Genomic DNA, 21,365 nt, shown 5'->3' with positions numbered 1-21,365 from the left:
CATAACAGCTAACAGTCAGTGAGTGCAATTTCTCACTGAGGTTTGAGCCCATAAAGTGATGATTGGTCCGGTAAAGAGAAAGTCAGACGAGTACAGTAGGCTGGGGAAGCAGCAAACGAGCGCCTTACAGAACAACTTAAATTAAATTCACCACAGAGTCAAATAGGTGAAATTTGAGCCACTAAAATTTTGGCAGAAGACAGATGGACTTTGGCAGAAGACGGATGGACTTTGTAATGTCTGCTCCAGTTCTGACCAGCATTGTTGAGGTCTGCACATATTTTTGCAAGGATTGAGAAGTGTTTTTGTCCTGTCTTCCATGTCCCTGGTCAGGTTGTTCTCTTAGTTTTTTGTCATAACATCCTGCAAGCAGCACACACTCAAGGTAGAGCACTGATGTGTTGACAATAGCAGATGGTCTGTACTGATAGAGGACACTTAAGTGAAATGTGGTGTGAACGAAAACAAGTTTCTTGCATACAAAAAAAAGCAACTGCTGTCTCTTTGGCTGTTTAATCCTACCTTGAGCTCACAGCACAGACGCATCCTTTTGAGAAATTGTCTTTTTTTTTAGACAAGAAAACATTCTGTTTCCTGTTTTTAAGAGAGGGACTGCTCCAATTTTCATATATTTATATATAGCTGAAGATTTTATGATTTCTGTAAAACAGCTACATGGGTTGCATGTCTCTGTCACATACCTCTCTTTTAGCCGTTTCCTTCCTCAAACACTCACAGTTGGATGATGTTGCGCAAGCACATTAAAATTCCCCTGAACAGACACTTTCTGGTCAGTGTGACAAAAGACATTTTAAAGTTCTCATCTCTATTTGTGATTTAATGAGTAGTCTTTTTTTTAACTTACAAACAGACATGTTGCTGCAGGTTTTAGCCCTGCTGTGAACTAAGACAGAGTTTGGTTGTAGAATTAATAAACCTATCTGTGTTTAGGAAGAGTTGCATATATTCAGAGTGATTACATTTTTCTATTGTCAAACCTGACAGCTATCCAATTAATCTTTGTGGGATTTGTTGAGGAGACAGTGATTCCCCCCCCCCCCCAAAATGCTACCACTAGGAGTCACCAAAATTAATTTACTCAGATTTCTTAACCCATGCTTTTCCTGCTCTCAAAGGTTGCCTCACTCAAAAACAGTGTCCCGGTAAAATCACCGCTCTGCAGACCTTTTTATGAATAATTTGCATGTGCTTCTTGCTCCTCTGTCAGAGTGTACTCAAGGTACTTCAGCTTTTAACACTCCAGAAACATGCATAATACAACGGCTTGCTAAACGATCCTTTTTGACCCTAGCCTAACAGACTTTATTTTATTTGACTTTTGGAGAACGTAGCAAATATTTGTTTTGTAAAGGGTTACTGATATCAGACTTTCAACAAATAATCTAGACATAACTATAACTACCACAACAATATGAGGCTGTGGGGATGCTTTTTCTCAGCAAGAGAAAGAAAAGTTGACGAGAAGAAGGAAGAGTGTCCATTGCTGGTCCTCAAACAATGAGGATTTTAAATGTGTCAAACCTTCAATCTGAATCATTACCAACTGCTCATGTGTCTTGTTTTTTACTTCCCCAGGACTCCAAGTTTGACGCTTTGCTCCGGCTCAGGATCCATTTTTAATTGCGTACATCTGGCAATAAAATATATTCTAAAATCAACTTTGTATTTGAAATGTATTGTTGATGTGCTCAATATCTTAATAAGCAAAACAAATCCACAGTATAATACAACGTTTTGAGTATCAAAATGAAACACCTTTTAAACATACTTTGTTATATTGCATCTGTTTTGGTTTGTACACCTTTTGAGTAGAGGTAACTAGTTTCAGTGTGCAGTTCTAACTCATACTAAAACCACCTGCAGTTGCAAAGCATGAATGGTTTACTGCATGCACAAACACTTGCAGTGAGCTCAAATTTATTCTTGATGCCACAATAGGGAACTTATAAGAGAATGTGACATACCTTGTTTTCTATAATGAATTCACAATTCGACACTGCTCTGCTTTTACACAGTCAAGTTTATTCTGATCGATGATCTGATTAAAAAGGAGCACTGCACCCACTGAACATTTTTTGTTGTGTTCTATTTCTCTTTCAACAATAGGGAAAATGCCAAATAATAAAGAAAATTTCTGTAAAATTTACTGCGTTATTTTCCAACAAATTAAGAGACCAACGGTCATTTTGAATTACAGATATTTCGGACTTTTAAGAAACCATCAATCAATAATGCTTCGTCCAATAAGTTTAGTTTAATTTGAACAACACATTGACTCAACTCTGTTCATCACAGCAGAGAAAAAAAAATAAAGAGATGCAGCTTTGATAGTCAAGATAGCCAGCCTTCAAAGTCAGAAACAGCTGCAAATTGTGATAAAAATGGGTGCTTTAAAAAATATCAAGAACTGCGGCGTCATTGTGAGTCAGAAGAAGAATCTTTAACGTCTGTGCTTTCTGTTGCCTCGCTGACTTCACTCAACTCTTTGCTCTCTCCTCCACTGTCTCTCTCGCTTTCTCTCTCTTGTTCGCCGGAGCCTGATGGGCTCTGGCCAGATGTTGCTTCTTGACTCGACACGCGCACGCCAGGCTTCCTCAGCTGCACGAAGATGACAAAAAAAAAGAAGCAAAATTTACACACACCAAAAAAATTATCTCAATTAAGAGCAAATAAAGGAATGTCAAAGAAGTAAAAAGGAGGACATTTACAGATTCTAATTCACCTCATCGGCCATGTGAGCCAGGTCTCTCTTCATGGCGTAGGCATCTTCTCCATCTGCATAATATTTTGGTTCAACTTCACTGATCCTGAAGAGAGACGAGATAAAACTTTAGCTTATATAAAGTCAAATTCAATAAATTATATTCTTGAAAGACTTATTTATTGCAGTAACATAATTCAGCAAGTGAAACAAATACATAGTAATTACACAGTAATGTTTTAAAGCCTTTCTTCCTGATAATTATGATTTTTTTGTATACATCTGATGAAAACATTTAAGGTTATAGTATTGTTTTACCACAATGAAAAAAAATGAACACAAAAATGTGTGCTTGGTAAAAACTAATAATCACTTAAAAATTTTATTTTCTAAGGCTTAATATCTCACATGACATAAACAAGCTTACTGAAACTTGAGGGTGTTGGAGTACAGATGTAAAGCCGCTCGGTTGCTGCAGTGGGGGAAAAAAAACAAACAAAAAAACATCAGTAATGTTAATCTGGAAGAACAAAAATACCTTGCATACACCTGACCATAAGAAAACCAGTTTCACTGCGGCCCCGTAGATGTGGAAAGTTACCTTTTGCGAACGTGAAGTGAGACATATTTAGCGTTAAAGTTTTCTATCATGGCCCGGCTCGCCTGGTCCATCAACTTCTGGGCCAGACCGAGACGTCTGTGGGATCGCTTCACTGCCTACAAGACGCAAACCAGGTCAGACACAGATTTGTCAGTGAGGTCCAAAATAAAAGTCTCTCTACTCAGACTCACCAATGAAGTAATATGTCCATGAGGTACATCATCAGGGTCCTCTTCCCTAAAAAAAAAAAAAAAAAAAAAAAGTTAGTTTTGATGAGTGAATTTTACAGCCAAATTCAGTTTGATTCAGGATTTGCACAACATCAACATTTACCTTTTTTTTTTTTTTTATCATACCAGATGAGGGTAGTTATTAAAGCAACCTGGACTCCCCTAACACTTCAACTGTGCCACTGTAATTTAAGTTATAATCATCACAAATATCAAAATAAACCCTTGAAAATCACTGCTTCATTTTATGAGTGGATTTTATGACATTTACATTTTCATATTCTAATTTACTGATATGCATCCATAATTGTGGTCGGATACTCACATTTTTGCCAGCACATATCCAACAATTTTACCATTTTCGTCCTCTGCTATATAGGAAAGCTAAATGAAAGGAAGACAGAGAGTGAAACAAATTCTGTCAGGCTTTTAGGACAAAGTAGCAGAGGCGAAATGAGACAGAAGCAGCACCTGAGGCCAGGATAATCCGTGATAGAAGTAGTATTTCATCTGGTAGTTTTCTGGGAGACACAACAGGTTACAGTGCTGCATGTTCATAAGGTCCTCCGGCTGAAACAGATAAAACAACCACCGCAAAAGTCCATTACAAAGGGGGGAAGAAACGGCCGATATTTGCAAGAGCAGCAGTTAGCTTAGCTTTAACAGGTAGCAAAACAGCGTGGCTGACATGAGATTCCTGTGTGCTTACCCTCGCGTTTCGTATATTCATTTTGTTGTTTGAATTTTAATAAAACTTCCGAAAAAAAGTTTTCAATTTACACTAGTTCCAATAACCGTTTAATAACAAACTACACGAGAGAATTTAAAAGACCCGGCGCACTTGCTAACTGAATCAAACAGCTAGCATGAAATGAAGGAGGAAACACGTAAACACTTCCGGTGAAAATGTGTCACGACTTCACAATAAAAGCCTTTGATGCGCTTTTATTTTATTGTGACAAATACCAACAATTTGTGGTGAGGTAACTTTGGTACCTCTCTAATTTGTCTAAAAGTAAAGACAAAGACAAAAACGATCAGAAATATTACAAACTACAAATATTTAAGACGAGAGTATATAGGAGAATAGACTATGACTGCTATTGTTCTCATTATTTTTGTTATTTCTTTAAACTGAACATAGGAGCACAAGAGAACAACCTGTCAATTTGGGATCCTACCAACTTTGGGAGCTTCTGTTCTATACAATAGCTAAAAGCAGACAGGAAGACACAGCCCATTTCAGGCATTTCAAACATATCAAAAGTAAATTTGAACATAACTGAAACATTCAAGAAGCATAACAATAAAGTTAAAGAAAACATTATTTAGTTATATAATATATAACTGTATATATGTATATATTTACAATTTTGCCTCTTATGATAAGAAATAAATTAGGACAACCACACATTTATGTCATCCTTAAAAGCGTAAAATTACGCACAAGTGTGTGGCATCAGATGCACATCATGAGACCATTTTTACTCTGCATTTTGAAGGTTTGCTGACTGTCGAAATGAGATGTGAGATCATATAGGCTCAAATGACTTCGCATTCACAACATACTTTCCGTTATTGCAGTTATGTAATTAGTAATTACACTTTTCTTAGCATGCTTAGGCCTGATAAACAAGTAAATAAAATTTTCCAAACGCTCAACCTGCAGCGACACGGTCCCTCAGGTAAACGTCTATCCAATCAGCAGCTTTATGCAAATAGCAGCTGCAGGTGCCATGAGGGAAGGAAGCGGTGAGGCACCTCTCGGGCGGTAGCGACAACATTTCAGCGTGAATTTTATCCAGATGAAGATGACAGCCTTTCTGACTCTGTGACATCTGTGACACCAGACAAAAGAAGTCGGGCTATTTTTTGATTGTCGACTGAATTCATATTGTTGGCACCGACCTATTGTTGTTTTCTCAAACGGGTGAAAGTTATGGATGCAAACGGCGGTCGGGAAAGAGTTGTTTGCGGACTTTTCGGGTGAATGAAAACCCAGATGGAGACCGACCTGAGACTGGAGTCAAGTTTGTGGGTCGGGAATAAGAGATACCTGGCTGTCCTGACAGGCTGGCATCTCAAATGGACCGAGGCGGACAAGAAGAACCGCGATAAGAAAACAGGTGAGTGATCCTGTTGCTCTGAACCTGATGGCACATACCGTCGCCTTAACATCCTTTTTTATTGTGTACAAATCACAGAATAAACAGCTATCTCCTATTTAAAATGATTCCTACTTATAATACTTCACTATTAGTCTTAAAGGTTTTACACTGACAACAGTTTTTAAGGTGCAGGCAGGGAGTGCTTTAATTAAGTCCTTTAAAAAACGTGAAGAACAAGTTGAGCAGCACCAACATGTCATAAAACAAGTTTACTGAAAACAGGCTGGAAAACACGCACACGCACGCCCACACACAGACACACGCACGCACCCCCCACACCCCCACACGCAGGGCCGGCCCAAGCCTCCATGGAGTCCTAAGCGAAATATGGTCTAGTTCTGCTAACAATGTGGACTGGGTGCAATCAGCAGTCTGATCATTAAATCAGTCACACACCTGTTATAAACTTATTGCATCTCTGGCAGTGCTGTTTACATATAGAATACATTTATTGGCCAACTGATTTATCAACCAGTTGATTTCTGGGCCCAAAATGATCCTCTTACTGTCTGGTCTATAAACTTATTTACTTGAACAGAACCTGTATAACAATATGAGGGGTCATAAACAGCAACACATTATGCCTCCCATCTAAAAATCATCTATTAGTCTGGAAAGGATTACAAAGCCCTGTTATGTGGCTGACTAACAGCAGAGTGGGGTAAAATTCCTTCACAGCATTTTAAATGCTAGTTTAAACAGAGTGTCAATAGCAGGTGTTGGGGCTTTTTCCCTAATAAAAATAAAATAAACATCGGAAAACAGTTTTTGTACTTTCTCTAGTTATTTTTGTGTGATTTTGTGATTTGCTTGATGACCTGAAACAACTGAAAGGGACAGAAAGGCAAAAGCAGAAGAAATCTGTTAGGGAGAAATTATTTCTTCCATAAGCTTTTACTGAAAAAAAATGAAAAGATAAACTGCTGTCTGCAGAAATTTTAACCTAAAAAAAAAAAAAAAAATCAACATTATTTAACACAATACAGAGTTATTATAATTCATTCAAATCAAAAATCAGTTGGCTTCTTGGCTTATTATTAACAAGTAGAGTGAGCAACACTGACCTAATCTGTTGTGTTTATGCTGGTCAGGCCACATGCACTGCATGCCGTTTAAACAAACAAAGGCTCAATTCTAATCATGTTTATCTAGTATACACCTGGAAGGCACTCAGACCAGCAAAACCCCTATGGAAATGAAGTGACTTGACAGAATCAGCTTTCATTACAATCACACTGTAGTTTTTCCAGTATCCATTTTGTTACAATGTAGTAAAATCCAGGACGTATCATTGCTGTGGGAATTAAATACCTAAATGGAAAACATCCGTATTTAATACTCTTCATTACTTTGACAAGTACGGACTCAATGAGTTTGAGGTCAGTTTGGGATTTTCATCATCATCATCACACATCCGTTGTGTCACACAGTTTCAGTTCCTGTGGCTGAGGTGGTTGGAGTGGAGGAGGGCCAGGTGGAGGTTCTGCCTCACAAGTCTGTGGAGGACACAGATAGAGACTTCACAGGTATAAATTCTCAGTACACAGCCACAATTTAATAATAATTATGTGCTATACTGTGATCAGATCTGTGGTTTTAGCCTATTATCATAGTAGAGGTTTCATAATCCTGCGGATAAAACATTTATTTACTTATCTGTCTACAGTTTTCTATGTAAAGCGCAGCAGCAGCAGGACTACCTCTGGGCTGCTGTGGAGACTGGGCCGGACCCAGTTCACCTGTCCCAGTCGGGTCCTCAGAGACCAGTGGACGAAACATCTACGGACAGCCCTAAAAACACACAGTGAGGGGAGATTTTCCATTTAAAATATTGCCGAATCCCAAGCCTGTAGCTACTTGTAACATGCTAAATGCATTTTTCAGGTCCCCTCCGTCCACACAGGCTGCTGGTGTTCATCAACCCATTTGGAGGAAAGAAAAAAGGAAGGCAGATCTACCACTCACTGGTTGCCCCTGTGTTTGAGCTGGCTGGCATCAGCTCCCATGTAATAGGTAAAACACTGTTATTGATAAAGTTCATACCCCTTCAACCTTTTCCCATTTTGTCACTTTACAGTCACAAGCTTTATATATATATATATATATATATATATATATCATACATACATACATACTGTATCATACATACATATATACAGTGTATATATATATATATATATATATATATATATATATATATATATATATATATATACTGTATATATGTATGTATGATAAAATCGAGTGGTTAACAGCTCAGTTGGGCAAATCTGTTGACGTGAGAAATAGATTTATTTGAATTGCATAAATCTATAAAGCTTGGACCCTGCCACTCTTAAATTTTTTATTTAAATAGTTTTCCTATGCCTTGCGACAGGCTGGCGACCTGTCCAGGGTGAACCCCGCCTCTCGCCCAAAACGTTCACCAGCACCCCTCCCTACCGCTCTAGGGACAAGGGTGTTAGAAAATGGATGGATGGATGGATAGTTTTTCTATCAGATAACTTCCTCAAGGAGTACACAGAAGTTTGTGCTTTGACGTGACAAAAATCTGTATCTTTTAGTGTATCCCCTGTCTGACCTCCTAAACCAGTTGTTTTTCGTTTTAGTGACTGAACGAGCCAACCAGGCCAGAGATCACCTCCTTAAGAAAGACTTGACGGGTTTTGATGGGTGAGTGCCGTCAGTATTTTGTTGTGCGGTAGGAGATTGTTACAAAGGCTTCACAGAAACTCTTGTGTTTACTTTTGACAGTGTGGTGTGTGTGGGCGGCGACGGCATGTTCAGTGAAATACTTCACGGTGTGATTGGGAGGACGCAGCAAGAGGCAGGCCTTTGTGAGAACGATCCTGCGGTCACTCTGCAGTCCTGTCCACTCCACATTGGGATCATCCCTGCAGGTAATTGTTGGAATGTGTTCATAAAGTCAGTGTGCGTTACGAATGTGAATCCAAAAAGCTCGTTCCTGGTTGTCTTATTGTAGGCTCCACAGACTGCGTGTGCTACACCACAGTGGGAGTGATCGACCCCGTTACCTCATCTTTGCACATTGTCATTGGTGAGGAAAGGTTTGCGTTAAAAGAAATCCCTGTTCTGTCAAATTTTAGCCCAACTTAAACAATTCTGCCATCTTTCAGGAGACTCTCAGCCTCTGGACGTGTGTTCTGTTCATCACGGTCCCGGGTTGGTGCGATACTCCGCGTCTCTGGTGGGCTATGGCTTTTATGGTGATGTGCTAGCCGAGAGCGAAAAACGCCGCTGGATGGGACCCTTCAGATACGACTACTCAGGTCTAACAGAGAGCCTTAGTGAAGAGAACAAAAAATTATTGCGTAGCCGGATTAAAAGAGCTCTGTTCTTCATCTCCTCAGTGAGGCTGAATGATGCAACCGGACCACAACTTCCCTTATAGAGCATTTTATGCAATACAACCACTATGTTCTCTCTTTCATATTTTTCTTGTGCTATGCACTTCTTCTATTTTATTTAGGTGCAGTGGTGTTTCTGAGCAACAGAAGCTACAGGGGGACAGTGCAGTATCTGCCAGCTGACCCACTGATGTCCAGCCCAAGAGATAAGACTCGCTGTTTGTCCGGGTAAAACACCAACTTCTGTTACATGAATAATTACATGCAGTGTTTCAATAAAGAAAGAAGGAAAGAAAGTTACAGTGGTTTGACACTTTAAAACATTGAAGTAATTCAGGCCAGTACTTGTGTTACTTTAATTCTTCTATTGTTTAATACATTATGATACCTATTTTTTTTTTTATCAGAAAATTATCCAAAAGGAGTCATTTGAAAGTGCAGAGATAGCGATGCCTCGTTGAAATCATGATGCTTTCACGAAGTTGTTCAGATTTCAAGCTGTGGGATGTGAAATTTTATTCAATCATTTCAAAACTTCTGTGACAACCATCCTGTTTAATTCAAGTGGAAAACAAATGCATTTATTAGAGGAAACAATCTAAGAAAGAGATGCAATAACCTGATTGCATATGTATACATACACCCTGAAGCTATTTGCTTAAGCACCTTCTGACTTACTTTCAGTAGTCGGTCTTTTTGACCTGTTGCAGAAAATGGGATTACCTGTAAGTCAAGTTGCAGTTATTCAAAGTTTGGCTTTCTTTTTTAGCAATGGTTATTTGCATCCTTTTGCTTAATCTGGAGTTTACAAAGAGGCTGCAAATTTGTTATTCGGGGAAAGGAAGCAAAATGCATGATGAAGGCGGGAAGCAATATGTGGGCAAAAGTCACAAAAAGTGGACATTTCACCAAAACTGATGTAAAGAATAGACTAAAACTGGTCAGAATGGCCACCTAAAGCAACACTGAAGGAGCTAAAGGAAATACAAACAAGTTTTGGTTTTACTGCACATGTTAAAACAATCTCCTGCACTTTCCATATGTCTGGTCTGAGGTGTTTCCAAAGGAAACAGACATAACTACATTTTTCAGAATGTTATGGGAGAATGTGAAACCTGAGGCATCTGAGCCAAAAGATAAGCTTAGCATAAATTACACATCACAAAACAAAGATCCCACCCAAAGTGAAACCTGGTGATGGCAGCATCATTGTCTGGTGTTGCGCTTCTGAAGGTGGATGAAGTTATTAGTGGTTATTAGTAACAGTCTGTTTTGACCCAGAGCTTCAGTTGTCTGTTTCAGACTCACAATGAAGTCTGATTTTACTTATTTGTATTGAAGCATGCATGCAAATCAACAAAATAATGATGGCATAAGAGAAAAATGTAAGTTTTAGATTCCTCCCTCCTGAACTAACAGAACATCTGTGAGGTCTGCTTTAGGCTGTGAACATCAGTTGTCCTCACAATCATATAGTATTGGAAGAAGGATGCTGAAGAAGAAAACTGAATATGAAAAGATAAAAATCTGATTAAAGCTTTTTTTTAATGTGATTTTTTAAATTATTTCTAACAAATGCTTGTTTTTAGCAAGTTAGTAATTGTAAAGGATTACTCCACGTTCTATTTGGAAAATATATTTATCATGATCTAATTATTTTACTCTACAAAACCCTGGCATTTTAACTAGGGTGTATTTACTTTTGAGTGCCACTGTACCTTCCCTTGTGCCTTTGTGTGCGTCCTAATCTAAGTTATCTGAGAATGTGGATGGTGATGATTTGTTGTAACACTAAACTCCTTTAATTAGAAGATTAGAAAGCATGCATGTGGTCTGTGGACAAAAAATTTTTTTTAAAAATCGCCCAGAGTCTCAGCTTGGGACATTGTAACTGCTGCCACCTGTACCTGGGACTCAGGTGTTGGGTGCATCTTAAGGCGGGTGGGAACTATGACAGTAGGAACTTGATCTAGATGAAATGTGAGACTCGGCCTCCTGTTGGGCTCGGAGTATCCACTTCAGCCTTTGTCTAAGCAAGCAGCCTCTGGCTGCCAACACATTTTTTAGGACGTCTTTTATGAGCATGCATCAGACTTTAGGAGCTCTTTAAAACTCTCAATGTGGTTTTGTGTTCTTAGGTGTGGTGTCTGCGCCAAAAGCACCGAGAGACTTCTCACAAACTCTTCAGTTTCGGGCTCCCTGTGCAGCTCCAACTCTGGTCTGTTCAGTAATGACTCAGAAGGTAAAAAAAAAAAGACAACATTGTTTTCCACCATGTAGTGACAGTCAAGTTTAACTGAAGACTTACTGACTCCTGTCATTATTCAAGTTATCTCTCTATATTGTATAAATATGTTTACTTGTACGGCCATATTTAACAAATTAAAATGTGTTGTAGTGAGGCTCATTTTTCAAAACAACCTCTAAATTTTCATCAAGGCCACATTTCTTGATTTTAATTTGAGTGTTGTGGTTTCAATACCTGTGGACAGAAAATTATGATAATTAACAGAAATGAAGAATTAAAAACAATCTGTCTCTAATCAGTCAATCAATGCATTTCACATTGATTGAGAGTTAGTGAAATAAGGGAATTTATATCTAAAAAAAAATAAAATTATATATATATATATATATATACAACTAAATAATGTTTTCTTTAACTTAAAGAAGAAGATGTAAGAAGATTTTTTTATGTATTATTTCATATCCTTATGTTGCAGAATATCATGGATTTACTCCAGATCATGTTGTATTTGTCAAACTTACACATCAGAGTCACTGTGATGAGCTAATTCTACTATGGACAAGGTGATTGGTCTGCGGTCCAGCTGTTGTGCAAGTTAACCAATCAGATGTTAGGATTTCTTTTACAAACTAGTATTATTGTCTAACGAAAATTATGGTAATAACAAAATACTGAGTGACAATTTAAGTTCTAACAAATTATTAAAAAATTAACATTTAAAACTCTTGACTAATTAACAATTTTACATACATTTACTTTTTGCATCATTATACTTTTGCTATCTTTTCAAATACATGGTGACTAAAAGGATGACATTATCCAATAAAATTCCTCAAAATATTTTTTTCTGTTTTGTTTTTTGCTGCACTTTAAGTCCTTATAAGGTCTTGAACCACCCATGATTCTGTTTTTAATGAATACACTTACACTTTGACTGAAACAGTCCATCGGTACTTTTAAGTTGTTTTGTGGTATTTATGCTGTACAGATTACCATGTAAGGATGTCGCTTGAAACTATAGAATATTGTCTTTTTGTTTGTCTCTGTAGATGAGTGGGTCAGTGTGGATGGCAGGTTCAAGTCTGTGTCTCTCACATGTATGTCCAGCTCGTGTGCCAAAAGTCCTCTGGGTCTCTCTCCCTCAGCCCACCTGGCTGATGGAACAGGAGATCTCATCCTGGTATGGGACACAAACCCCTTGGGATTCCTTACTTACCTCTACAGGCACACAACCACTCAGGACCAGGTATCACGTTTTCATTATATGGAAAAGAGTCTCAGCAGACATTTAAAAAGTGACTCAACCCATTGTTTCCACTTGTTCTTCTAGTTTGATCTGCCGTTTGTGGAGGTCCATCGTGTGAAGGCGGTGCGCTTCACTCTGGCAGGAGGAGAGGAAACCGAGGACAGTGAAGGTCTACATGGTGCGATGGATGGAGGAGATGGCGCATATGTCGAAAATGGAAGCATAGCTGGATCCCAGCAGCACCTGGCAGCAGGAGCTAATGGACAAATGATGACATGTGAGGACAAAACTATGAGCCCCTTCACATGCGGCCTTTGCTGCAGTAAAGCTCCTGCTGTGTCAGTCTGGAACTGCGATGGAGAAATTCTGCCTTTCCCTGAGATCTGCTGCAGGTAAGCAAGTCATCATGGTGTGTTTTTGTCCCGCCTGTCAGGTTTATGATTTGCTCTCTCCAACACACATAAGAAAGAAAATGCCTGTGAAGCTGTTTCTTGTTACAAGTAACTACCTTTGGCTTTTGTTTTGCTGCCGGTCTCAGGATTCATGGCCAGTTGGTGCGTCTGTACGCCAGGGGCATCGAGGACGGGACTTTCTTAAAAGACTGCACAGAGGAGAGGGACGAGTGCAACAGAACATGCATACCACCCAGATAAAATCTGACAAGTGATTAAAAAAGTATATCAGTTTGTTGTTTAAAGGTTTTTAAATTTGATAACACTCCAGCAAGTACTGCAGACCTTCATAGCCAAAGAGTTTCTCAAACTTCAGGCATTTAATTCATATTTTGTCACTGTAATATTTGGAAAATAAATATTTATTCCTAAAGCTCTTTACATGTTTAGGTTGATTTGTCGTCTTCCCTCCATGTGAAAATAGTGGAAAAAGTTTTTTGCTTTGAAAATGACATTAAACTGTTACTGTATACACACGATGTTTGCTGCTTTTGATCTGTTTTTGTCTGTTTCAGAGAATGAAGACGAATGTTGATGGAGGTTAAGCTACAAATATATGAAATAAAAAAAGGCATTATTTAATTTTTTTTATTAATGTGGATAAAAGCAGCAACAGTTTCCTATGATGAAGAAGAAGAATTTGCTTCGGACTTTAACTACAGCAGCTCGACTCTTTATAACATCCCAACCAACGGGTTGCAGCGTTTCTCTTACAGGAAAACAAGCACAAGAGACTCGGATATTTAAACACATGTTCATCAGTACTGTTCTTCCCAGAGCTTTCTGAATCCTGGGAAAGACCACTGCATGTTCCGATCTCTGTACATATGTTGCATGAGTTAGGTCACACATCTGGTAGAGAAAGGAAGAAAAAATAAAATACAAGATCAGATTTCTGCAGGCAGTAGATCAAAACGTCTTGTAAAAGTATTCATACGTGTTGAACTTTCCCACATTTTTAATGTCGTAAACAAAAACTTCAATGTATTTTTATCTTGATTTTGTGACCAATGTCTATAGCTGTAAATTAGAGGGACAATGAGACAATTTTTGAATTGCTATTAGCAATTGAAGAAAAAGGAGATCATTAAAAAGAGAAGTGGCTATAAGAGGCTCACAGTTTCGGTGGTCAGTCACTTTTCTTAACAAATGTGTGAAAGATTTATGAAAGAATAACTTCAAAGGAAGCAAGAAGATATTTTCTTTGCAGTTTTGCAACAGGTCATGCCTGGGACACAGTAAACATGGAAGAAAATGCTCTGGTCATGCTAAGTGTGGAGAACAAAGGCATTGCAATGCAAAGCCAGAAGGGAAAGCACTAATAGAGAGAGATTATTCCATGTATTGTCTCAAGGGGGCTGAACTTTACAGTTCTCAGTTTTCAATGCCCTATTTTGTGTTGGTCTGCCGCATAATATGGTTACAAAATGAGAAAACTGGGGGAAAAAAATCCAGAAGGTATCAAGACTTGTGCAAGAAGTGGGTGAAGACATGCAGTGTTAGAGATTAACATGTTCTTACCATTTGATTAAGCTTAGAAAGAACATTTTTCTTACCTTTGGTTTGACAAATGTCTGTCTCAGTGAACAGTTATCACGAGAGGCATCTTCTCCCAGACTAACCAGTCCAACAAGTCTTCCAGTTAAAGGATGTTGCCATGGCTTTATGTGAATCATGACATTGCATGATTTTATTTTGGTGATCACTGTAAATACTGGTCTATCAACAGCAGGAAATGCCCTTATTACCTTGATCTAAACGGTGAATATCTGCTGCACATAGTTCAGCATCAAGCCATTTTGTCCTTTCTGGTTCTGCTGGGTTTGACTTTGGAGTAAAATATCATTATATTTTAAACAGTTTTTGTGCAAAATGGTGAAATGTGATTTATTTAGAAAACTTGTATGCACATGCATGTGGAATCACACGAACACTTGGTTATTTCTACATTAACTTGTGTGATTAGGGAGAAAAACGCAGTGCTTTGTTAATGTGCATACAGACAAAATCAAATTGGCACAGAAGTGGCTGCTGTAAATTTTATTTGTAAACATACAAAAGCTCTTAGCAAATCTGTGCATGCACATCATACAACTTGGAGAATCAGCTTGTCTGGGGCTGCACCCACTTGTATGTCCCCTCGTAGCGGAAGCCCACCCTCTGAATAAGATCGTCTGATTCACTTGGACCACGACTATGGACACAAAGATAAAGTAAGAGGACGATCTTCAGAAATAATCGTGTCTTTTAAACTAACTTCTGTTTGTTTGATCTGTTTTTAACAAGACAGTTTACCTTCCATATGTGTAAGGAATAGGTTGTCTCTTTGCAGCTTCTATTTGGTGGAGCAGGGGGGTGAAGATCCTCCAGGCTTCTCGCAACTCATCGCTGAAAGAAAAAGAGGGGACGGTTGGTAGATGAAAATCCGTTTGCAAAATGTCCACTATGCTGACAAATGAACGAGTCTTCCGAAATATGATGTATTCTTTTAATATTTAGGACAAAGGTGCAGATTTTCTTTCTCAATTACAGTAAACGTTGCTGCAGACCTGCGGACAAAGTGCATCTGATTTCCACAGAAGACGTCCAGAATCAGTCTCTCATAAGCATCAGGAAGCTTCACAATCTGCAAACACATGTCAGTGCAAAGTTACAAAAAACCTAACACAGGACAATTAAAGAAAATCCAAGCAAAAAAAAAAAATGCCACAGCAAAAAGAACAAAAATAATCATATAAATAAAATAAAAATAAATTGGTTGCATCCTAGGATGCTGCAATGGCTTATTTATTGATAGATTTATTTCAATTGTCATGTTGTTTTTTTTTGTATTAAAAATGTTACGTAGTGTTCATCAGCATGTTCTATAAAAGTTATTTCAGGCAAAGTAAAAAAAAAGCTTGACAGCTTTAATTTTAATTTTAATGACCTAGAAGGTGGTAGTTATGAATTACCTTTCAACACAATATTTTCTGAAATATTATATTTCCAAACATTTTGGTTTTGAAGTTGATTTGTATTCTTTGTGATGTATTGCCTCTTGCAGCTACTTTATTCCAGTAAAGTGTTTTTTTTTAATAATCCTTTTTTGTGCATTTTAACAGGTGGCCAGATGATATTCTCTGTGCTTACACTAAGTTAAAACTATAACTTAGAACCAATAATTGGAGCAGAATTATAGATTAAAACGAATGTGCTGAACACCTTGTATCTGCTCTTGTAGGTGAGGTCCAGCTCGGTCTCCTCTGGGCCGAAGAAAACTCCAGGCCTCTTGCTCATCATCTTCAGGTAAATAGCCTCGTCCGGCTGCACCCGGACCACCAACTCGTTTCTCTGACAGCGGTCAGCAAAGATGTCTCCGGGTACGTCCGTGAACTGCAGACGCACCTCAGCTTTCCGCTCATTCAGGGCTTTACCACAGCGGAGAATGAAAGGAACCCCTGATGGATGACCCAGTTGCAGATAAAAACATGGTAACTCCATGGAAAATTTAAATGGAGAAAGAGAAGTAATGAGGAAAGAATCCGGATTGGAGCCTCACCATCCCATCTTTCATTCTGGACGTAGAGCACTGCAGTTGCAAACGTTGGTGTGCAGGAGCCTTTTGGTACTGTGGGATCATCGAGGTAACCCAGGTTGGCATCACCCTCCTCGCCCGGATCTCCCACGTACTGACCCAGCACCACATCTGCCATGTTAGGAGGAGCTATGCACTTCAGCACCTTCACCTGCAGAACATCAAAAACAACACATCAGTTTTGCGAGGACTCAATAATCTCGTCACTCACGACAACACGCCTACCTTCTCATTCCTCACGTCGTCGGGGCTTGTGGATGTAGGTTTCTCCATTGCAATCAAACAGAGCATCTGAAGCAGGTGGTTCTGCATGACATCTCTACACACATAAAAAAACTGCAATCAGAGCAGAGTTCCTGTGAAACTAAAATCTAATTCATAATGCTTACTTCACCTAATTATCCCAAAGCCATCAAAGTACCCTCCACGGCCCTGAGTGCCAAAGGGCTCCTTGAAGGTGAGCACCACACAGGCAACACTGTTCCTGTTCCATATGGGTCCAAAAAGGCGATTTCCAAACCTGCAAGAAAGTAAATGTTGGGTAAATTGTATTATTAGTATTATCAAATATTTGTTGTATTATGTAGCCTTGTAGTTACATTTAGATAATGTTTCTGTGTGTTCATTAATTCTGATTTCTTCCTAATCCCTCCTTGGAAGAGGGAGGTGACAGATATTCTCAGCAGGACTCCCTGTTTAATGGAAGTGTTAGTTGTTCCAAGCTGAGTTTTACAACCCTAGAGGAAACTCTGCTTTGTTCTTTGTGATACAAAGCCGTTGCTTTGAAGCTATACAATGTGTCCCATTCGACGCCGTGCTTGGAGCAAGAAGGATTTAGATTGTAGATACCATGTGTTTAGTTTAGTGATTGTCTTGTAGCACTGCAACTAAAATGCTTTGACCCCACCCCCTAGAGTTGCAGCGCCCCGTGTGGCAGGGTTCCTAAAATCAATAAAACAGAGGAGCGGGAGATGTGTTTTCAGAGCGGTTGGAGATTTGTAACTGAAAGCACATCTCTGTCCGTTCTCCTCGCGAGAAACAAAGAATCTAACTCTCTTGTCTTTCCTGTGTTTGTTAAAATTGTCTCTAATAGGTATTTAGACCTGACAGTAAACATAAAAATAAAATAAAAAATTTAAACAAACTACAAGATGGAGGGTTTCCACTTTTACAAGCAGCTAGCTTTCAGGTTAGAAAACACAGCTGGATAATGAAGGGCTGGATTTCCACCGATGGATTTCACAGAATAAAAAGTGATTTAAAAATCATGAAATGGGGGGGGAAATGTGTACATTTGCATTTTCAAACTGTAAGAACTTATGTCTGAGACAAAAACAGATGCGCAAGAAGCCTGGATGGTAAAAAGCAATGCTGTCTGAACTGAAATTACTCTAAAAAAAGATAACACGCCATTTTTATAACTGCTTACCATGTTTTATGGTGTAATTAAAGAAAGACAATCTAATTACTGCTGCAAGGTTTTAGAATTTTTTAAATAAGAGAAAAAATATTTTCTGAGTAGAACCAGGTTCTTGTGTTATTTTCACATTAAAAGCAATAAAAAACATTATGTATATACAAGCAAATCATGTTTAGCCTGATGAAGAAGAAAATATTATGATCTGCTGCCTTATGTCACCTGAGGCTTCCATGTGAAAACTTGTTTTTGGGAGGGTAGATTTTATCTCAGCTAAATAACATTTTCACAGTAAATTAGTCGAACAAATTGAAAAAGTGAACGTGATACCTGAGAACCATAAGGTTCTGAACCATCTCTTTTCCCAGGTAGTGATCTATGCGGTAGATCTGGTCTTCTTTGAACAGGTTAGCGAGGTGGGCTGAAAGCTCCTGGGAGCTCTGGAGGTCATGACCAAATGGCTTCTCAAAGATTACCCTGTTCCAGCCTCTGCTGTGAACAAACCAGATTAGAAAAAAAAAAAAAGCAAAAAAAGACAACGTGCAGCACTGTTTTTCAGGACTGGAAATGTACTGACTTGCAGCTCATGCAGTGGTTTCTGATGTTTGTGCTGACATGGTGGTAGACAGTAGGGGGCAGCGCCAGGTAGAAGAGCCGGTTGGCGGTTTCCCCGCCGGGTAGAGATGACAGATGGCTGTTGAGTCGTTCAAAGGAGCTGCCAACATCATAGCGACCACTCAGGTAGGAGTTCCTTTTGAAGAAGGCTGATAGACTATCGAGCTCCTTGTCAGTGTCCTACCAAACAAACCTAAAAGTTATCCCTGAAAACCCTGAATATATGCCTAAAAAGTATTCCCACCCCTTGATCTTCACACTGTGTCTCTCTGCAACCACAGACATCAGTGTGTTTTATTGAGAGTTTATGTGATATGTAAAGACTAAATTGTTATCTATCCATATTTAATTATCACTTTGTCCATGAGGGGTCACAGTTTGACTGGTGTCTGTCTTCATCAGTCATTGGGCGAGAACTTGGGTACACCCTGGACTGACTAGTCAATCACAGAGTGAAACGGAGACACACACAGGCTCAGACTTAAGCCTAATTTAAAAAGGCCAGATGAGCTAACATGCATGGTTTTGACTGTGGGAGATGAAAGCAGGAGAGAACACACACATGCAAGGGAGAACAAGCTGCATGCAAAAAAGCCCAGACCAGAACCTGGGTCCGTCTTACATACAGTGTTGGTTCAGCAGTGATATAAACAATCTTACTTCCTAATAATATATTGTTTTTATTTATTTACAAATAAAATAAGTGTTTGTGTTTAGACTCAGCCACCTCAAAATTGAAAATCTATAGGCTATGTCTCTGCCAGCACTGGACATTGGTGGAAAGCTTCTGTTAACAGGAATGTTAAATCTTAATTAGATTTTGGTTTGTACTTTGACTGGTCCATTTGAACATATGAATATGCTTTGACATAAACCATGTCATTGTGCCTCTGGGTTCATGTTTGGTGTTGATTTACTGTTTAAAAGTGAATGTATGCTCCAAATATTTATTCCACCTCTAACAGGTTTTTCCATCGGATTATTTGGCTTAATTAATTTCTGATCAACATTGAGAATTTCTGGTATCTTCCGATAGCAGCACTTTCCTCCATGTTTGCCACACTTTTCAGATTTTCATTAGAAAAATCTTTAGTTATTACAGCATAGTACTACTTTGTGCTGGTCCAAGTTTGTAGTAATGTAAAAGAGTGAATGCTTTTACAAGGCACTGTTATCTGTAATAGTGTCTCAACAAAGATTGAATAAATACCTTCATATGAGGAAGACATGCCGCCTTAATTTTGTCTACAGTCAGGTCAGAGCGGGCAAATCCCACAATATAGATGTCCTCTGGGAGCAGGCCATCTTTGAATAACCACCTGAACAACAGGGAGAGTCAATCCAAAGCAGCCATGTGGAACGCTTTGTCCGAGGGTCAAACTCTGAAGTAAACAACTTTAAAGCAGCTCTGCAAGTCAGGGAGGATGTGAGCTGCAGGTTTTCACTCACCACAAAGTCGGATAGATCTTCTTCTTTGCAAGATCTCCCTGTGCAAACAATACATATAGTAGCTTTAATCAAAAGTCTCAATAGCTTTTACAGTCGGGCACAAAACAATCAATCATGAGTCCAAAGTAGAGATAAGACCTGAAAAAAAAACAGTCAAAGTCTAGGAGAGAGAAAGAGAGTAAAAAAAAAGTGTTTGGATAAGAGAAAGAACAAATGTATTTGCAAGATGTTATGTACAACATGAATACAAAGAGAAAAACAATGCAGACTGAAAACTATCAGGAAACTGAAGATAGTAAAATGTCAAAGTTTACTTTTTTTTTTCCATCTGCTCATTCTCTCATTAGCACAACTTTGCCTTCCAACACTTGAAACAGAAACGGTTACAATTTGCTCAAGTCCTCAAAAGATCTGGCTAAGGACAATCAAATTATTGTCAGGTTTTACTCACAGAAGCTCCCAGGATGATAAATACGTGTGTGCTGGAATGACTCGACTGTTTGTCTCCATAAAGCTCCTTCCTGAGCTCTCCAAACACCTCTGACCGAGTTAAGGGCTCCATACTCCTCTCCTGAGCAGTCCGCTGTCCTAATGGTGACCCTCCAAGTAAATCACAGACTGACCGGCTGAGTTTTACATTTTCACTGTGGGCTCGACAATCTCTGCAACTCTGTGCTGCCACCTATTGCTTCAGAAGGAAATGTATACCTATTGAAATGTGTGTCATTTCTTATTGCATGAATTTTTAGGAAACATTCTGTTCTCTGCTTCCTTTTATTTGAGGGAATCTTTACACTACTTCACATCCGGTTTGGTGATCTTGTGCATTCTGTTAAACTCACATTACAGGTTTTGTAGGACAAGACAAAAGTTTTCTGGAATGTGTATCTCCAGAGCCACTCCTTAAGTAAACATTCAGAAGACATATATCGGCGCTTTTGAAAAGCTTTATGTGCTATATTGATGGGAGACTTCTTATCAGCATGAAAAGACATTCTTAACACAAAGTCTTTAGGTTTTGGTTTAATATCTGTAATAACCATATAGATTTAGTTTATCCTTCGGTATACAAAATATCAGACAATTTTCCCAGATTTTGTGCAAGTATGATAAACAGTCAGTAGACCAATTTCACTAGAAAGACATATATGCAAAAATGTGCCTTTGGAAATTATTTTGTAGATGGTTAACATGACAGAAAATAACTTATTTACAATAAAAAGTTATTTATAAAACTTCATAAAATCCTAAAAAAATATTAAAAAACAAACA

The 21,365-nt window shown here is 38.6% G+C and overlaps 3 protein-coding genes across 6 annotated transcripts; 1 reads left to right on the top strand and 2 right to left on the bottom strand.

The window, feature by feature from the left end:
• Window positions 1-2,253: 2,253 nt before the first annotated feature.
• Window positions 2,254-4,445, bottom strand: naa10 (N-alpha-acetyltransferase 10, NatA catalytic subuni). 2 transcript variants are annotated; one of them, XM_028018672.1, is made up of 8 exons: window positions 4,263-4,445; window positions 4,025-4,123; window positions 3,879-3,937; window positions 3,515-3,560; window positions 3,324-3,439; window positions 3,150-3,194; window positions 2,744-2,828; window positions 2,254-2,619 (listed from the first exon to the last, which is right to left on the bottom strand). In XM_028018672.1, exons 1-8 carry the CDS (start codon window positions 4,281-4,283, stop codon window positions 2,437-2,439), a joined length of 654 nt encoding a protein of 217 aa, XP_027874473.1. In that variant the 5' UTR covers window positions 4,284-4,445; the 3' UTR covers window positions 2,254-2,436. The 2 variants fall into 2 exon arrangements, with proteins under 2 accessions (XP_027874473.1, XP_027874476.1); XM_028018675.1 differs by having other exon boundaries at window positions 2,401-2,619; window positions 2,730-2,828.
• An 842-nt stretch (window positions 4,446-5,287) lies between these two features.
• Window positions 5,288-13,514, top strand: LOC114160854 (ceramide kinase). Its single transcript, XM_028043762.1, has 13 exons — window positions 5,288-5,679; window positions 7,152-7,247; window positions 7,388-7,525; window positions 7,606-7,734; window positions 8,331-8,394; window positions 8,476-8,621; window positions 8,705-8,779; window positions 8,859-9,011; window positions 9,212-9,317; window positions 11,228-11,331; window positions 12,387-12,583; window positions 12,668-12,975; window positions 13,122-13,514. The coding sequence occupies exons 1-13, from the start codon at window positions 5,544-5,546 to the stop codon at window positions 13,234-13,236; spliced, it is 1,767 nt and encodes a 588-aa protein (XP_027899563.1). The 5' UTR covers window positions 5,288-5,543; the 3' UTR covers window positions 13,237-13,514.
• Window positions 13,515-13,617: 103 nt separating this feature from the next.
• LOC114160918 (glucose-6-phosphate 1-dehydrogenase-like) lies at window positions 13,618-20,925 on the bottom strand. 3 transcript variants are annotated; one of them, XM_028044044.1, is made up of 13 exons: window positions 20,545-20,925; window positions 20,094-20,131; window positions 19,855-19,963; window positions 18,607-18,824; window positions 18,360-18,521; window positions 17,007-17,132; window positions 16,838-16,931; window positions 16,577-16,763; window positions 16,240-16,475; window positions 15,585-15,661; window positions 15,331-15,423; window positions 15,164-15,229; window positions 13,618-13,887 (listed from the first exon to the last, which is right to left on the bottom strand). In XM_028044044.1, the coding sequence occupies exons 1-13, from the start codon at window positions 20,653-20,655 to the stop codon at window positions 13,875-13,877; spliced, it is 1,530 nt and encodes a 509-aa protein (XP_027899845.1). In that variant the 5' UTR covers window positions 20,656-20,925; the 3' UTR covers window positions 13,618-13,874. The 3 variants fall into 3 exon arrangements, with proteins under 3 accessions (XP_027899845.1, XP_027899684.1, XP_027899765.1); XM_028043883.1 differs by lacking the exon at window positions 13,618-13,887 and having other exon boundaries at window positions 15,061-15,229; window positions 20,545-20,655; XM_028043964.1 differs by lacking the exon at window positions 13,618-13,887 and having other exon boundaries at window positions 15,139-15,229; window positions 18,360-18,518.
• Between the last annotated feature and the right edge of the window lie 440 nt (window positions 20,926-21,365).

The sequence above is a fragment of the Xiphophorus couchianus genome, chromosome 1 (assembly GCF_001444195.1).
Source record: "Xiphophorus couchianus chromosome 1, X_couchianus-1.0, whole genome shotgun sequence".
Taxonomy (NCBI): Eukaryota; Metazoa; Chordata; class Actinopteri; order Cyprinodontiformes; family Poeciliidae; genus Xiphophorus; species Xiphophorus couchianus.
This window is presented reverse-complemented; position numbering and strand designations above follow the sequence as displayed.

Bases quoted from the DNA above. Each gene is read 5' to 3' on its own strand.
- naa10 (XM_028018672.1), bottom strand. From the start codon at position 4,283: ATGAATATACGAAACGCGAGG. The intron at 3,561-3,878 runs GTGAGTATCCGA...TTTTTTTTTTAG, and splicing joins GGATATGTGCTGGCAAAAAT to GGAAGAGGACCCTGATGATG. The intron at 3,440-3,514 runs GTGAGTCTGAGT...TGCGTCTTGTAG, and splicing joins ATGGACATATTACTTCATTG to GCAGTGAAGCGATCCCACAG.
- LOC114160854 (XM_028043762.1), top strand. From the start codon at position 5,544: ATGAAAACCCAGATGGAGACCGACCTGAGACTGGAGTCAAGTTTGTGG. The intron at 8,395-8,475 runs GTGAGTGCCGTC...TACTTTTGACAG, and splicing joins GACTTGACGGGTTTTGATGG to TGTGGTGTGTGTGGGCGGCG. The intron at 12,976-13,121 runs GTAAGCAAGTCA...TGCCGGTCTCAG, and splicing joins TTCCCTGAGATCTGCTGCAG to GATTCATGGCCAGTTGGTGC.
- LOC114160918 (XM_028043883.1), bottom strand. From the start codon at position 20,655: ATGGAGCCCTTAACTCGGTCAGAGGTGTTTGGAGAGCTCAGGAAGGAG. The intron at 18,825-19,854 runs GTATTTATTCAA...TTTGTTTGGTAG, and splicing joins CATGTCTTCCTCATATGAAG to GACACTGACAAGGAGCTCGA. The intron at 16,476-16,576 runs GTGAGGCTCCAA...GTCATCCATCAG, and splicing joins CCAGAATGAAAGATGGGATG to GGGTTCCTTTCATTCTCCGC.